A 17,486-nucleotide genomic window follows, 5' to 3' on the forward strand; every position below is an offset into this window, starting at 1 on the left:
GTAATGGATGTAATAACAAATCGGCGTGGATCCTGAGACGATTTTCTACCCTCATTTCGAGGGTTCGATCAAAGATACCGTTTTGCTTAGCCGGCCGCCCCGATGAAATATCGGGGGATATTTTCAATAAATTCCGCCTTAATATATATATGCGAGTTTACTCAAGTACCAATCATGCTTTAATATCACCCAAGAATATTTTATGTAAGCATGTTTCTATATTATCAACCTCCCATCTCTTTCCCACTCATTACTGATTAACTGCAGTCACCTATGAATTATTTTGAGGCTTATTTATTAATCAAGATTCAAGTGTGCCGCGACTCGATGGGAAGTTTTATTCGACCGATTTGGCGTCAAATTTGAATTTATATACGGCAATCGTTAAGTAGATTACAGAAATCAGCATCTAACTTTTCTTCGGTTAAATGTACTGTTCCTCTTATATAGTATATTACGGTACTATGCCGCCGAAGAGATAAAATATATAGAAGCGCAGAAATGTACCGTAAGTCTTAGCGAATAGAAGTTGAGAAAAACAAAAAATAAATAAAAAATTAAAAGTCGCGGTCCGGTCACGACTTGCGTCCCGCTGATGCTGGCAGGCGGGAGGATCCGGCATTTTAATAAGCAATTTTCTCTCTACTTCTTCTTCTGCTTGTTCGTCTTCTACGGCCCTTCTAACATCCTAGATACGAGCATTTCGCTAATTAGTTCCTGATTCTTCTTCGGCGTTTAAAGGCGCACCGAAACCGCTATTATATACTATAATACTTTATTAAGTATTAACATTTAAAAAAAAAATCATTAAAAAAGTACTTTTTGATCGACCCCTATAGATGTAGCTAAGCTCCTCCCAGCATTTGACGTGTGACAAGATGGCCGCCGTTATGGACATCGGGGGTTTCTTACAGGCACTCCTGTACTAAAAATTCAATTATTTTGACTTTTGTTGCCAGAATTTTCAAAATTTATTTAGGAAAAGCGGGAAAAACTTCAAATAATTCCAAAATTCCAACAACCGAGACTGAAAATATTCCCTAGATTATGAGAGAGGACTTAAATTTGCTCAAAAGCCTCTTGAACCTCTACTGAACTCAATTAAACCTCTGTACAGTACAGAGTTGAGCAACTGATTTGAGCGATTTTATCGTGACAGATCATAATTATGTACATCTTCAAAAACTTTTAATTTATTACAGGTGTAGTTAGGTAAAAGATGATTGTTTTAACTTAAAATTTTCAAAAATCATTTCTTTAGAATTTTCAAAATTTATGCAAGAAAAGCCGGAAAAACTTCAAGTAATCCCAAAAATCAAAAAGTTGCAGATTTGAACTTCAAAGACTTGAGATATTAACTTGTTTATGAGATAGAACGTAGTTTGTTCATTACCGGTATTCCTGCACTAAAAACTCAAATATTTTGACTTTTTTTGGGAGGATTTTCAAAATTTTTTGGAGCGAAGCGAGACAAATCTTTAGATAGTCTCAAAAATCAAAAATTTCCAAATTAAGATTACTGGGACTTGACTTATTCCCTAGTCTATGAGAAAGGACTTATGTAGTTTGGTCCTGTACTAAAAATTCAAAAATTTTGACTTTTTTTCGGAGAATTTTCAAAATTTATTCAGGAAACTTGAGAAAAACTTCAAGTAGTCCCAAAAACGAAGAATTCTAAAATATGGATTGCTGCGACTGGAGTTATTACCTAGTTTATGAGGGAGAACAAATTTTGTCCCTTACAGGCACTCCTGTACTAAAAATTCAAATATTTTGACCTTTTTTGTAAGAATTTTGAAAATTTGATCAAGAAAAGCGAGAAAAACTTCAAATAACCTAGAAATCAAAAAATTTCAAAATTTGGACTACTGGGACTTGAGTTATTTCCTAATTTATGAGAGAGAACTTATAGGAACCCCTAAACTAAGAATTCAAATATTTTTATTTTTATTTACGAAAATTTTCCAAATTTGATCGAAAAAAAGCGGGAAAACTTCTCAAAAATAAAAAATTTATAAATTTGAACTTTCGGTACTTTTTGCTCCACCCCCATAAATCTGTGTACCCGTTAACTAAGCTCCTCCCACAATTTGATGGGTGACAAGATGGCCGCCATTATAGACGCACACACGGATCATTTTAACTTGTGATTGTCCCTATATGTGTGTCTTTAAAATAATATAGTAATTAATACTGATCCGTTATTAATTAATAATAATTGCTTATCTTAATCCAGTTTTAAAGTAAACAAATCGGTTTAAACTAAACAGACGTCACGATGTGATAGATCTGTCAACAGAATTAAGCTCCTCCCACAATTTGACGGGTGTCAACATGGCCGCCATCATCGACACACCTCAGATATGGACCATTTTAACTTGTGTTGACCGCTAACTGTATATTTAAAATAATATTAATTAATTTCTAATCCTCTATTTATTAATAATTGATTATCTTAATCCAGTATTAAAGTAAGCAATTCTTATATCCAACAGAGGTCACGTGAGAGTTTTGACAGCAGTAACTAAGCTCCGCCCACAATTTTCCGTTTCCTACCGCACGGATGTACCGGGGCGAGGTGAAAAGTTTATTCTTTGAGTAAAATGAAATATAAAGGTCAAAAACCCTTTGGCATTATCTTATGTAATAATAATTAGTAAAAGAATTTTATATGTATATTTAATCTGTCCTGATAAATAAAGAAAAAAAAAAAAGAGATCCATGTCTCATTTCGATAAGGAGTGTCACGAACATATAATTTATGTACGCATATGTGCTTTCTCTTATCGCTTCTTTATTTTATCAGTTTTATTAATATAATATACAATTTAAAAATATATATATATATATATAACAGTTTCTAGTGGGACTCAACCCTCTTCGATATACCCTCAGAAGTGCTCATCTTTAACCGCTATAACTCAAAAACCCTTAAGTACACCCCTCAAATTTCTTTAATGCCTAATCCAATTATATACAGGGTGTCCTATTTAAAATAATGCCAAAAGCGGCTATATACGTCACCGATACACATTGAAACTATTCGGTGAGAAAATGCCATATCGGGTGAATCTTACCGGTAGGGACTGGACCCGCTAGGAATGATAGAGCCGAACCGACTTTGGTCTCGTTCATACGTCATTCGGTCACAGTTAACTATAGACGCGATACGAGCGCGAGCGAGGGCGGCCTTAGGGAACAAAACAGTTAAAGTGCGATTTTGTTTTGTTTTGTTTTTTTTTTTTTTTTGAAAAAATAAAGGTAAGTTTTTGTTTTAATAACTAGGGGTGTCGTATGTCGTTTTTGGGGTATTCGGGGCCGAGAAAGTCGATTTTGAGGGTCGTTTTACTCGTGGAATTTATTTATGTTTGGGCACACGAATTGCGAGCAATATTGTGTAGTTTTATGGTAATTAGGAGCCACGGGGGTCAGGGCAAAAGCATATTTTAAATTATAATTGATAACATCGATGTTTTTTTTTCTGTAACGATCGTCTATAGACGGAAATCTGATATAATCATTAGGGTCTAGGGGCATCTGTATATGTTTTGCATAGATTATTATTGAGTTACATTTTAATATTTGAAACGCATGTCTAAAGGGTCTATCATTATTATTTAAATAAAGGGAGTGTCCCCTCATTTTCAAGGTGGCGGCAAGTTAGTGTATACCAAAAGTAGACGCAAAGTTTAAATGAGACACCCTATATGTTATTGTATTTTTAGATTGCAATTCCTTTCGAGATATAGTCACTGGAAAATTGACACTTTTTCTGACATTTGACAGAATTTCGAAATCTACAGTAACCTATATCGGATACTTTAAAATATAAAAATTGAAGCCGGTTGTGCCGAGTAGTTTTGCCTCTGCATATAACCTCTTGAGTCAAAAATATTCAAATGAATATAACTCAAAAACCATTACTCTAAAGTCTAAACTATATAATGTGACCCATCAAATTTCTTAGAATTCCTTGTAGGATTCGAAAATGCGATAATTTACAGTAGTTTCAGTGCCATAAATGACACAGTCAGGTGGCCATTAAAGTGTATAAACTAACAAAAACGTCTAAAATATCAAAGCTCTCTCTGTACGGCCCTTTATAATCAATTCACTTCGGAAGAGATAAAATCGACAGATAAAGGCATCGCGTCGTCGTGTTTAATACCCGTTTGAAAATCAGATCCTTATCGCATCGCTCGGGTAACGATCTAGAAATATAAATTTTCTTATTATGTTTAGATGTATGATACTGGGTGGCCTAGTATTACATTTTTTAAAATATCCGTACAAATACCATCATCTTTTTGAATAACCCTTGTAACGAAAACGACAATTTAATACGTCCAAAATTAACACAAGTCAGGTGATCAATTGGGCGTAAATCAAAGTTAGGCTCCTCCCACAATATGACGTGACAAGATGGCCGCCATACCGGGGTAAAGCGAAAACGACATTTAGTCAAATTTAACTTGTCACATTTGACCTGACGGCGTGTATGTTTCACATCAGAGTTGTGGATAATTAAAAACACCAAATATACTTTTCATTTTTTTTATTTTAGAGTAAATAGGAAAATAAAAGGTAACAAGATCATTAATTATTAGTGCGACTATAACCAACATGAATGTTAAAGAAGGAAACAAAGTCGGATAATTTATTTGAATTGAATCTGAGCTAGTTGAAAAATAAGTCGCCATCAGTTACATACAGCGATAACCTTAACGTTAATCCCTTATAAATATACACACTCTATACTCATTTAAAACCAGAATTACTAAAAAATGCGATAAATTTATGATTGCACCTGGGTGCTTGTTTTAAACCATGAAGCGACTTATTTAGTGTCCAAACAAGATGATGATTATTATTAACTTCATATAGATTAATTCTTTAAGATCCCCATACAAGTAACCTATTAAGTCCTGCTAATATAGGCCCTTTAAGAATAATAGTTAAAAAAACTTTATATGGAGACACTTTTGAGTGAAACTCAAAAACTTTTTGAGGATTTTATCTAGAACAGTATAGGGGGGTTCTTAAAAATCAATTGCATGTATAAATTATGCCTCTAGGTTTAAAATTGAGCAAATTAGAGGAGTTTTGGTTAAGGTCCCTTTGATATCAACTTTTTCCACAAAAATTCGACTTCCATCTCAAATAACTCAAAAGCTATTCCAGGCATTCGAATGAAGTTTTCACTCGAAACTGAAGCGTTTCTTAGCGAATAATTTCATACATAAAGAATTTTTGTAGAATAAGAATTTCCTGAGTTATAGTCACATTTGTGTAAGATGGACCCTATTGAGGCTAAAATAGGAATTATAAGGATAGTTGAAAAAACTTATATGGGGACCCTTTTGAGTAAAACTCAAAAATTATTTAAGGAATATTTATTTTTTTTCTCAGGACAGTATAGAGGGATTCTTAGGGATGAATTGCATGTATAAACTATGCCTCTAAGTCTAAAATTGAGTAATCTATAGCCCTTTTGGTAAAGCCCTGTCTGGTAGCTAATTTTTCCACAACAACTCAACTTCTATCCCAAATAATTAAAAAACTATTCCAGGCATTCCAATGAAGTTTTCCCTCAAAACTGAAGCGTTTCTTAGCGAATAAGTTCATATATGAAGAATTTTTGTAGAATAAGAATTTCCTGAGTTATAGTCACATTTGTGTAAGATGGACCCTAGTGAAGCTAAAATAGGAATTATAAGAATATTTGAAAAAACTTATATGTGGACCCTTTTGAGTAAAACTCAAAAAGTATTTAAGGAATATTTATTTTTTTCTTAGAACAGTATAGAGGGATTCTTAGGGATAAATTGTATGTATAAACTATGCCTCTAAGTCTAAAATTGAGTAATCTATAGCCCTTTTGGTAAAGCCCTGCCTGGTAGCTAATTTTTCCACAACAACTCAACTTCTATCCCAAATAATTAAAAAACTATTTCAGGCATTCCAATGAAGTTTTCACCCAAAACTGAAGCGTTTCTTAGCGAATAATTTCATACATAAAGAATTTTTGTAGAATAAGAATTTCCTGAGTTATAGTCACATTTGTGTGAGATGGACCCTATTGAGGCTAAAATAGGAATTATAAGGATAGTTGAAAAAACTTATATGGGGACCCTTTTGAGTAAAACTCATAAAAGTATTTAAGGAATATTTATTTTTTCTCAGGACAGTGTAGAGGGATTCTTAGGGATGAATTGTATGTATAAACTATGCCTCTAAGTCTAAAATTGAGTAATCTATAGCCCTTTTGGTAAAGCCCTGCCTGGTAGCTAATTTTTCCACAACAACTCAACTTCTATCCCAAATAATTAAAAAACTATTTCAGGCATTCCAATGAAGTTTTCACCCAAAACTGAAGCGTTTCTTAGCGAATAATTTCATACATAAAGAATTTTTGTAGAATAAGAATTTCCTGAGTTATAGTCACATTTGTGTAAGATGGACCCTAGTGAAGCTAAAATAGGAATTATAAGAATATTTGAAAAAACTTATATGGGGACCCTTTTGAGTAAAACTCAAAAAGTATTTAAGGAATATTTATTTTTTTCTCAGGACAGTATAGAGGGATTCTTAGGGATAAATTGTATGTATAAACTATGCCTCTAAGTCTAAAATTGAGTAATCTAAGGCTCTTTTGGTAAAGCCCTGTCTGGTAGCAACTTTTTTCACAAAAACATAACTTCTACCCCAAATAATAAAAAAACTATTCCAGGCACTCCAATGAAGTTTTCACTCAAAACTGAAGCGTTTCTTAGCGAGTAATTTCACACATAAAGAATTTTTGTAGAATAAGAATTTCCTGAGTTATAGTCACATTTGTGTAAGATGAACCCTAGCGAGGCTAAAATAGGAACTTTAAGAATAATATTTAAAAAACTTTATATGGAGACACTTGCTAATTGACTAAGCTAGAGCGTTTTTGTTTAAACTCCCTACTTACCAGTATAGAGTTTATATTGTATATCTTGCAACATTGTACATCAAAAATTAAGTTTTTGTCATTTTTAAGAAGCTGACTTACCGATTGGTGGTAAGTTCTGGTACATAAAGGACATTCTGGAGAATAATATCATATGGCTTAACTTCGACAACTGTTGTCAGCTTAACATTACCTTAGAAAATTACTGGAAGTTTATTGTAGTCCACTAGTTCTATGTTGGACAAACAATTTCTTATCATCAGAGTGTACACTAGCTGCACTGCCGACATAACAGTACGTTCTATTATAATCCCCTGACAAAAAAACAACACTAAAAGCTCTTTCACCTTTTCGTTCCAAATGTTGGTATTTCTAGGCTTTTCGACAGGATGCTTGATAATGCCTAAACTTCTTGAGCTTGTCCTTACTGTAACTCCCTTTCATATTGAAAAGTTTTGTCTTTATAAACATCTGTAGAGATGGCCTACTTGAGTTCTCAATTGCCATTAGCATTGGCAAAAAATCTGTCTGGCAATTCTAGCTATTCTAAGCCCCGTACCTCTGAAACGTTGAATCGTTTCTACAATTTGGTTTATGTTCTATAAACGATATGACTAAACTTAACCTCACAAAAAAACGGTTCCTAAACCATACAAGCTCCTCCCATAATTTCGCGTTTGACAAGATGGCCGCCCCATCAACCATGACATACCGAGGTAGGTAGAAAACAACCTTCAGCCCAATTTAGTTTCGCAATTTGTGATAATTGGGTTTACCGTCATATATGGTTTATATACCCATTTAATTTCCCGTGGGTTTGTCAACGGGACAAATACATATGGAACAACCCCGGTATAGACGTGACGTCATGCGCCAGTTCTATCAGTCATATAAGCCCCTCCCACAATTACACTCTTGACAATATGGCCGCCACATTTAACCAAGTTTAATTTGTCAGGTTAAGTTGGTCCAACTGGATATATGGTTAACATACCCGATTAATACATTTTTATTCATGCTAACAGTTAATAATGTGACTGATTGTACAAAATGCGTCAAAATATATTTGACATAGTAAACATAAATCACGTGACAGTTCTATAAGCCCCTCCCAAATTTCACGTTTGCGACCATACCGGGGAAAAACGAAAAGTATATTTTAACTTTTTAACAATTTCCCCCTACATTTACACAATATTCTTGCATTTTAAATTTTTAATGATACACCGATAAGACCCGAACTCATTAATAAATTTTAATATTGATGAGACGGTTGTTTTTCATTTCAACGCGTATATAAATATATAATAAAGTATTATTGTTTATATTACTTGCCTAGATATAATAATTATTATGAGAACTGTTATCTTTTGCTGCTGGTAGCAGTACATATGTGATTATGGCCAGGAGAAGCAGCACAGTGTAATTAAGTTCACTTTTTTGGGGTAAAAAAACAAGGTTGGTAGAATCTTAACTAAAACTAATTAATAATAAATAATTCGTCTCCATATGTCGCGATTATATAACGTCCATACCTACTGACCTTCCTAATTTGAGGTTGTGTTACAAATGTGTCTTTTGTACATTTAGGGTCCTTATAATGGTCCTAGTGCTAAATGGGGTCCTACAAGAGGACTGTCCTCCAGACAGCCGCACCTTATACCTAAACCATCCGGTTTACAGAGAAACAGCCGCGCAACTCCTGTCAGTTTCCAATAAGGTGATTGGTCCGGTCGGTACGCTGTACGTGCTACAGAGGGAGCTGGCTGCTACAGTACCACACGACAGTAAGTAGGTGTCGTCTCCATAAGAATACCTGTTGATTGTTTTTTTTGTGCAGAAAATATAAGCATTTTGGGCTCTGATGACGTGACCACTTGCCTGATAGTGGTGGTGAGGCACTCCGGTAAGTCTGGTACTGCACTGGTTTCTATGGACGTATCGTCTGTAAAAGGTATTATTTTAGGGTCAGGAGCGGTGGCTCTGGCACATCTGGACGGTTCCGGAACAGACGAAGCGGTTTGCACCATGGTCCAGAGGGTGCAAGAGTTGGCCCTGGGGTACCCGGAGGGTCGGATAGAGTTGCAGCTGGTCGGGGGATTTACGGATGCCCACGGTTATTCCGAGGATATATTTTATTCTGTTTTAAGTAAGGACTGTACGGGTGGAGAAGGGTTAAATATAATTTTGAATGTGTTTCAGGTTGTTTTCATAAGCACCCGGTGGAGATTGACCTGACGTTGGCTTGCCTGGGGGAATTAAATACGACGATAAGGGGCGGGATTCCCTGGCCGGTTATTTACGGGATCGGGATAAACGTGAAAACCGGCGAGATTTTCCCGGCGACTTTTCCGGACAAGGGACCGGATCAGGCTTTGAGGATTGCCAGGCATCTTACGGGCATACCACAGGTAATAATTCAGTTGAATTTCTCGATTAACCCCGGTAATAAACGAGTCAAAACTATATAAGCTCCTCCCACAATGTGACGTAGACAAGATGGCCGCTGCGTGATGCACCTACCGGGGCAATGCGAAAAATACATTATTAGTGATTTTTTTTATGAGGAATGTACGTGCATAATTGTTTGTCAGGAAATTTTCAAATAACGGGTTTTCCAGTATTTTGGGCTATTTTTTTTTGGTTTCCAGGGATTGGAAATTTTTTTATATCGTTCAGGCATTTAATGTAATTTTTATGTTTTTCATAACCGTTAGAAATAGAAACGTATCATCCATTTTTCTCTAAGAGACCAAACGAAAACAAAACAAAGGTAAGAACACAAAGTCACGGTCTCATCAAAACCAAATAAGTTTTTAAAAGCTACACGTGTTTCGCTCCTATCGGCATAGGTCTAGGCCTGATCCTAGCATCATCAGGTCTAGACCTATACAGATCACATTACCACATGTTGTAATACAACATGTCTTGAATGAATTAAATGTCTTGATGTCTGATCTGTGTAGGTCTAGGCCTGATGATGCTCCGATAGGAGCGAAACACGTGTAGCTTTTAAAAAATTATATGGATTTGATGAGACCGTGACTTTGTGTTCTTACCTTAGAAATAATTAAAGTATTTTTACATAACTCCTCCATGGGCAACAAAAAGATGAGCCTTATAGCCTTTAAGTTTAAAGTAATTTTTTATATATTACAGCAATTGTCTCAGGCACTGAAAATATCTGGCATTGATCACCAATAAACCCTACTTCATTTTACTAATAATTAATTAATAATAAACGACTTTTTATTTAAGTAATAAGGTTCACAATTTAAATAATACAATTCTAGTAAAGCCTAGGGTTATTCAAATTCAACCAACCAACATTTTTTACAATTAGAAAACAGCTCTTAATTTTTTTTAAATAATTGAAGAAAAAACCAAGTGACATTCCAAAAAACTACCCTTAAGAGAATTACAATATTAGATCTTAATACAGATCCATAATTGGGTATCTCTTTACAGACTTATTGTGGCAAAGAGTTATAAAACTTTATAGAGATATAAAGAACACTCGAATGAACAAGTGCTTCTTCTGATAACCATTTTTTTAAATGTTAAGTCAAAATCCATCGAAAAACATAAGTTTATACTTAGCGCTTGTGAAATATTTGTTATTATTTCAGGGTCCCTATTTACATTATCAAGTATAGGGTCTACCAATAAGAATGATATAAGTTTAAATTGCTAAAAAATAAAAACGAATTGGTTAATTTCTATGATTGATGTTTCATGTTGTAGTTTATTATGTAACATTATGTTTTAACCAAATATCATTAAGATGTCCACCTCGGCTACGGCGGCAGACGTTTAGACGTTTCTAACAAATTGGGCTGAATTTCGCGAATAACCCTAGTTATGTTAACTTTCAACTCATTGATGGTTTGAGGATTGTTAGAATACACCTTCGACTTCACATATCCCCAAAGAAAAAAGTCCAGGGGAGTAACATCACAGGACCTTGGTGGCCAGTTGATATTGCCATGTCGCGAAATTATTCGATCTTCAAAACGCTCTCTTAATAAATGAATTGTGGCTCGGGCGGTGTGTGATGTTGCTCCGTCCTGTTGAAACCAATTCTGTTCGAAGTCTCCACCATCAATTGCAGGCCAAAGAAAGTTTGTTATCATGTCGCGGTAGCGCTCTCCGTTGACTGTCGCAGTACGCTCCCCAGCATCCTCAAAAAAGTATGGACCGATAATTCCACCGACATGCAAACCACACCACACAGTCACTTTTAACGGGTGTAGTGGCACCTGTACTAATTTCTGGGGATTGTTCTGACAACAGAAGCGGCAATTTTGCGTATTGACAACGCCACTAAGACAAAAATGGGCTTAATTTGAAAAGATGATTTGTTTCCCAAAATCGGCATTTTGTTCCAACTGCAACAGGGCCCAGTCAGTAAATGTTCTTCGCAAACCATGGTCAGCAGGCTTCAATTCTTGAGTTAGAACCATCTTATATGGATGTAGGCCTAAGTCTTTCTTCAAAATGCGCCACAGAGACATTGGTGAAATGCCTAATTGCTGAGAACCGCGCAAAACAGACACATTGTTATTCGCGTCAACACTTTCTTTTGCAGCGGCGATGTTTTTAGCGATCCTTGCACTTTTTTGTCGCATTGGTGGCTTATTATCTAGAAGAGTGTACTCCCGTTCAAACTTATTAATTGTGCGCCTTATTGCAAGCTCAGAAGGCCGTACACGATGGCCAAAATCTTCTCTAAGAGCACGATAACAGGCTCTAACCGATTGCGCATTTTCGTAATACCTTTTCACGATAGCTATACGTTGCTAACGATTCATGATGAAATATCAAAGTATACTTAACACAACTGACGCTTGATCCGCGTTTTGACACATACCATTTTGCGTACGTGGCCCACTAAACTTCTATCACTTCTATTGGTAGACCCAGTATATAATTATCCCTATATACCCCCTGTTACAATGCACATTTAGCATCAAAATCATTATTAAGACATACACATACATAAGCTTAGCTACTAATTTCAACATACAAAACCAAAACGAAAAATTAAATTAAATTTCGCAATACCTCGTCAGGATGGCACATGCTAAACCTGGATGTAACATATATTATTATAAACAATTAATAATTTAAAAACATATTCATATTCAAGTAGCTGTTTAGCCTGTTTATTATAAGTACCTACCAAAGTTTATATTAAATTATAAAAAGAGAAACTGTTCAAACAAGGCATGTACGTATATAATAATAATGACTAATGCAATAATAATATAAATATAAAAATACATTTAACTTAATGTTTTTTTAATTAGTGGCAATTATTATCTTAGTTTAAATAATAAAGCAAAATGAGTAGACGTGATTAAGTTTATTAATTCTACACTGCTAGATTTTGACACCCGTTGACGTGAATCTAAACTGGTATATACAGTGCCGGTCAAAAGTGGAGAAACTTTTAATATTTTTATTTTTTTCTTATTAAAACTAATTCGAAGTAATTGTAAATAATGTTTATGGTTATATCTATAGTAGTGACGAAAATAATAAGAAAAAAAAATTGAAAACAAATAATTTATTACAAAATATGCAAACAAAATTTATTTTCTTTATGGACAGAAATGGAGAAACTTTTTATTTTTATGACATAATTATGTTAAAATACAAAATGTGGATAAAAGCACACTAATACTTTATGGCATAACCGTTATTCTTCACAACTTCACTACACCGTCTTGGCATAGATTTAAGAAGATTGTGTATAATATCTCCGGAAATTTCACTCCATGCTTCTTTTAGGACTTGGAATAATTCGTCTTTATTTCGGAACTTATTCGGATTTCTTTGTCGAACTTTTTTATCTAGGTGCTCCCACAAGTTCTCGATGGGATTTAAATCTGGACTTTGAGCTGGCCACTTCAGAACTTGAATTTGTTGAGAGGTTAGGAAATTTTTAACAATATTAGAAGTGTGCTTGGGGTCGTTATCATGTTGGAATTTCCATATTAACGGCAAATTATCCTCAGTGTAGGGAAGCATATCATTCCTTAAGATGTTTAGATAATATTGGCTATTCATGATACCATCTCTATTCTCACTAATGAACCGGAAAAACATCCCCGCACCAACACATTACCGCCTCCATGTTTGATTGTGGGAATAGTGTACTTTGGGTTGAATTTTTCATTCTCGGGACGTCTAACCCATCTCATACCATCTGACCCAAATAAATTGAATTTACTTTCATCTGATGACCATAAAACGTTTTTCCATTGATTATAGGTCCAATGTAAGTGTTCTTTTGCGAATCTTAAACGAATTTGTCTATTTTTCGTTGAAATGAAAGGCTTTTTTACCGGTCTCCTGGCTTTTAAGTTGGCGTCACATAAACGTCTTCGAATAGATCGAACTGAAAGGGAAATGCTGGGATATGCCTTTTTTATATCTTCGGCGGAGAAAAATGGATTTCTTATAGAACATCGTCTAATTAGCTTGTCAGTTGCAGATATGGTTTTTTTGGGTCTACCTGGCTTAGAGATGCTGGCAGTAGTGCCTCTAGTTTGCCACAATTGTTTTGTTTACAATGACACTTTTATGAAGATCAAGTTCTCTAGCGAGTGTTTTTTATTTGTTCAGATAAATTTATACCTCGAGGCATTTTAATACTAAATAGGCTTCTTCACAATCGAAAACGAACTGCTTCAAACTAGACCTATTTAATTTAAAATATTGAATACAAAAAGTTTCTCGATTTATGTCCTCAAGTAAAAAAAAACTTTGTTTACTATTTACATTCCTGTGATAAATATTCAAACTGTTTTAGTATGAATCTATGGCTTAGGCTAAGATAAACATTTTTAATACATGGTGTCACAAAAATTTTGAATATATTATTAAATTAGAAAATAAATTAAAAGTTTCTCTACTTTTGGCCGGCACTGTATATCTACATAGAGTATATATTTTAAATTGGAATTAAAATTTCGAGAAAACTGATTAATATTTAAGATATTTGTCATTTTTACACTTTGGCTATTTTCCAAATTTATTAATTACTCTTTTATTATTAAAGATAGAGACATGAATTAAAGACCAGTATATACACCCTCATACAGAGTATATTTTATATTAAAAGAAAAAAATTTAAAAGTAATAGATTTTGAGAAAATTGAAATCTTAGATTTTTGTCATTTTTACACTTTAGCTATTTTCTAAGACTGGTAATAACTTTTTTATTATTAAAGAAAGAGACATGAATCAAAGACTGGTATAGACACCCGCATCCAGAGTATATTTTTAATTAGAATAAAAAAAATTGAAAAATCAATAGATTTTAAGAAAATCGGAATATTAGAATTTTGTCATTTTTACGTTTTAGCCTTGTTCCAAAATTGTCAATAACTTTTTTATTAATAAAGATAGGAACATGAATCAAAAACTGGTACAGTAAAAGCTCTCCTTGCGGACAGCTCCTATAAGCGGACATCTCTTTTAACCGGACAAAGTTCCTGGAACCGAATTTCAGCATATCATTTTCAATGTTAAATGCATTCCGATAAGCGGACGCGGACACTAGATTTTTCTGTATGTGATCAAAAAATATCCCATAAGCGGACGCGAAACTCTAATACCCGGACGATTTTTAGTTCCGCTTATTGCAATGCACATATCTACATACATAAAATTCGGTGATTCCCCATTTACGCATTTCGTTGGCTAGCCAGTATGTAATCTTGTGGTTTATCTTCAGTTCAGGCAAATTCGTAGTCGATTGAGATATTTTATCATTGTAACTGTAAAATGGCACCAAAAAAAGGATGCTTTCGTTAAAGGAAAAGATGGAAGTTGTTAACGTATTAGACAGAGAAAGTGTTTCAGTTGGCAACGAGGTATAATATTGGGAAAACGCAAGCAGCTAAAATTGCCAAAAATAAGGAAGATATCAGGAGTAAATGGCAATCAGGAACTAATATAAATCAAAAGAGGGATTTTTTAAAAAAGGAAGGTTTTGCTAGACAAAACATGTTTTGAGTGGTTTATGAAAGCTAGAAGTCAGAACGTTCCAAACTCAGGGCCGTTGGTGAAAATGAAAGCTAAAGAAATCGCCATTACTTTGGGCTAGCTGGCGCAAGAGACATAGTGTGACTTTCAAATGCATATCTGGCGAAGCTGCTGCAGTACATCAAGTTGATGTGTCACAATTTTTGGAGAAACTTCGGTCCATGTTGCTTGGCTACAAACCAGAAGACGTGTACAACGCAGATGAAAGTGGACTTTTTTTTCGCGCATTGTCCGACAAAACTCTGTCCCTTAAAGGAGAAACATGTGTGGGTGGAAAGTTGTCTAAAGATAGAGTAACCATTTTATTCTGTGCAAATATGGCCGGTGAAAAATGCGATTTGATTGTGATCGGGAAAACGGCTCGACCCCGTGCTTTAAAAAACGTTGCTATTAAGGATCTACCAGCGACTTGGAAATCCAACAAAAAGGCACGGATGACCCGAGAAATCATGTCTGAGTGGTTACTGGAATTCGACCGGAAAATGGGAATCCAAAAAAGGCAAGTTTTTTTTATTTTTAGACAATGCCATGCTCTCATCCTCGTGATCTGAAAATGAAAAATGTGAAAATTATATTTTTACCCCAACACAACTTCAGTTTGTCAGCCCTTGGATCAAAATATTATACAGAACTTTCAATTTTATTATCGACATTTGATTTTAAAACATATTTGAACAAAAATTGACGATGCCCAAAGCTTATCTGAGCTTACAAAGTCTATTAATGTGTTAGAAGCTTTGTATTTTATAAAAACAGCATGGGATAAAGTAAATTCCTCTACAATTAAGAACTGTTTTGGCAAAGCTGGATTCAGAAAAAGTGGATGTAGCTCAGAATTTGCTGAGCAAAATTATTGCGATGCTGAAGACGAATCACCCTTAGCGACACTTGCTCAGTTACTGCGACATGCCAAATATTTAGGAGTAGCAGACTCCCAAAAAGTAGATGATTTCCTGGCCTTAGACAATAACATAACAACAGAAGAAAATGCCATTCACAACTTTTTGAATTTGGATGTAGAAAGCCCAGGCCAACTTGAATATGGTAGTCCAAACGACTCAGAAGAGGAAGTGGAACTGGTGGACTCACTAAGAGGTTCAAAAACTATAAATTCATATGGGGAAGCTCTAAATCATATTTCTATATTGAAAAAATTTGCTAAAGATGATTTCACTGCATTTCAACATTTAAAAAATTTAGAAAGTTATTACAATTTGTCTCCTTCAGCAAAAGATGGTGAAATTTCGTCATTTTATTTCAATATTTTTTTTCAAAAAGCTAAAGAATAATTTTTTCTTAAATTCTCGTATGTATTGAAGCATTTATGTTTTTTTATGCGTATACATACATATAGATATATAGCATAAATACATACTTTAAAAATATGGCGAGTTTCTGTTTTATTTTCCTCATGATTATGTATTACCTCATTTCCTCATGATTATATACCCCGTTATTTATACTCTATACTCACATACTCTCTTTTAAACGGACACCTCCTATAAGCAGACAAAAGTTACGGAACCGTGAGTGTCCGCTTATGGGAGCTTTCACTGTATATACACCCACGTACAGAGAACTTTTTCTATTGGAATAAATTTTTTAAAGAAATCAACAGATTTTGAGATTTCTTTCATTTTTACACTTTGGTTATTTTCCAAAATTTTTAATAACTTTTTTATTATTAAAGATAGAGACATGAATCAAAGACTGGTATAGACACTCACATCCGGAGTGTATTTTTAATTAGAATAAAAAAAATTGAAAAATCAATAGATTTTAAGAAAATCGAAATTTAAGAATTTTGGCATTTTTACGTTTTAGCCTTGTTCCAAAATTGTCAATAACTTTTTTATTAATAAAGATAGAAACATGAATCAAAAACTGGTATATACACCTGCATAGAGAGTACAATTTCGATTAGAATAAAATTTTTTGAAAAATCAATAGATCTTGAGAAAAAAGAAAATTTCATACTTTCGTCACGTTCCATCTTCACCCTTACACAAATCAATTTTTTCAAAAACTCTATAGGTGCTGGATATCTACGATTGTGCCATGGGCCTACTGAGAATCGGTCCGTTCAACTACGAGCCCCTAAGGGGCGTCGACTTATGGCTGGAGCAAACCGACGAGTTCATTTTGCAACAGTTATCGACTTCCCCGGAGGTGCAGCCCCTCCATTTTGTTATGCAGGTAAAAAATCCCTTTAAAACAAAAAAAAAATAAAACAAATGCAAAAAACCGATTTGTCTTCAGATCAGGGCGGCACTGAAGTACATCCAAGAGAACCAGTTTCCCGCCATTACGGTTTTTAGGGACAACAGACCGCATTATTTCGGCAAAGACGAAAATACCGGACTGTGGAATCCGGTGCGTTATTGCTGATTTTCTTTTTTTCTGGTGAATTTTTTTTTTGTAAATATTTCTGAAATATATATTTAGTGTGTGTCGGTTTCAATGGAACGTTTGTTTTATTTGTATTAGCAACGCT

At 34.4% G+C, this 17,486-nt stretch overlaps 2 protein-coding genes across 4 annotated transcripts in view; both read left to right on the forward strand.

Annotated features, from left to right (window-relative positions):
* The window catches only part of LOC126741102 (probable DNA mismatch repair protein Msh6), a 45,593-nt gene extending 42,942 nt beyond the window's left edge, over positions 1–2,651 (forward strand). The window contains exon 20 of one of the 2 annotated variants that reach the window (XM_050447428.1): positions 2,496–2,651. In XM_050447428.1, coding sequence (XP_050303385.1) covers positions 2,496–2,528 — 33 coding nt within the window. In that variant the 3' untranslated portion in view covers positions 2,529–2,651. The remainder of the gene's footprint in view (positions 1–2,495) is intronic. The other variant, XM_050447426.1, reaches the window with a different exon arrangement.
* Positions 2,652–3,123: 472 nt separating this feature from the next.
* LOC126741113 (protein N-terminal asparagine amidohydrolase) lies at positions 3,124–17,458 on the forward strand. Of its 2 annotated transcripts, none has more exons than XM_050447449.1 (7): positions 3,124–3,261; positions 8,528–8,724; positions 8,778–8,843; positions 8,904–9,086; positions 9,140–9,348; positions 17,027–17,188; positions 17,252–17,458. In XM_050447449.1, the coding sequence occupies exons 2-7, from the start codon at positions 8,538–8,540 to the stop codon at positions 17,378–17,380; spliced, it is 936 nt and encodes a 311-aa protein (XP_050303406.1). In that variant the 5' UTR covers positions 3,124–3,261; positions 8,528–8,537; the 3' UTR covers positions 17,381–17,458. The 2 variants fall into 2 exon arrangements, with proteins under 2 accessions (XP_050303406.1, XP_050303405.1); XM_050447448.1 differs by lacking the exon at positions 3,124–3,261 and adding an exon at positions 8,234–8,395.
* Positions 17,459–17,486: the final 28 nt, after the last annotated feature.

This window comes from Anthonomus grandis, chromosome 10, assembly GCF_022605725.1.
Source record: "Anthonomus grandis grandis chromosome 10, icAntGran1.3, whole genome shotgun sequence".
Taxonomy (NCBI): Eukaryota; Metazoa; Arthropoda; class Insecta; order Coleoptera; family Curculionidae; genus Anthonomus; species Anthonomus grandis.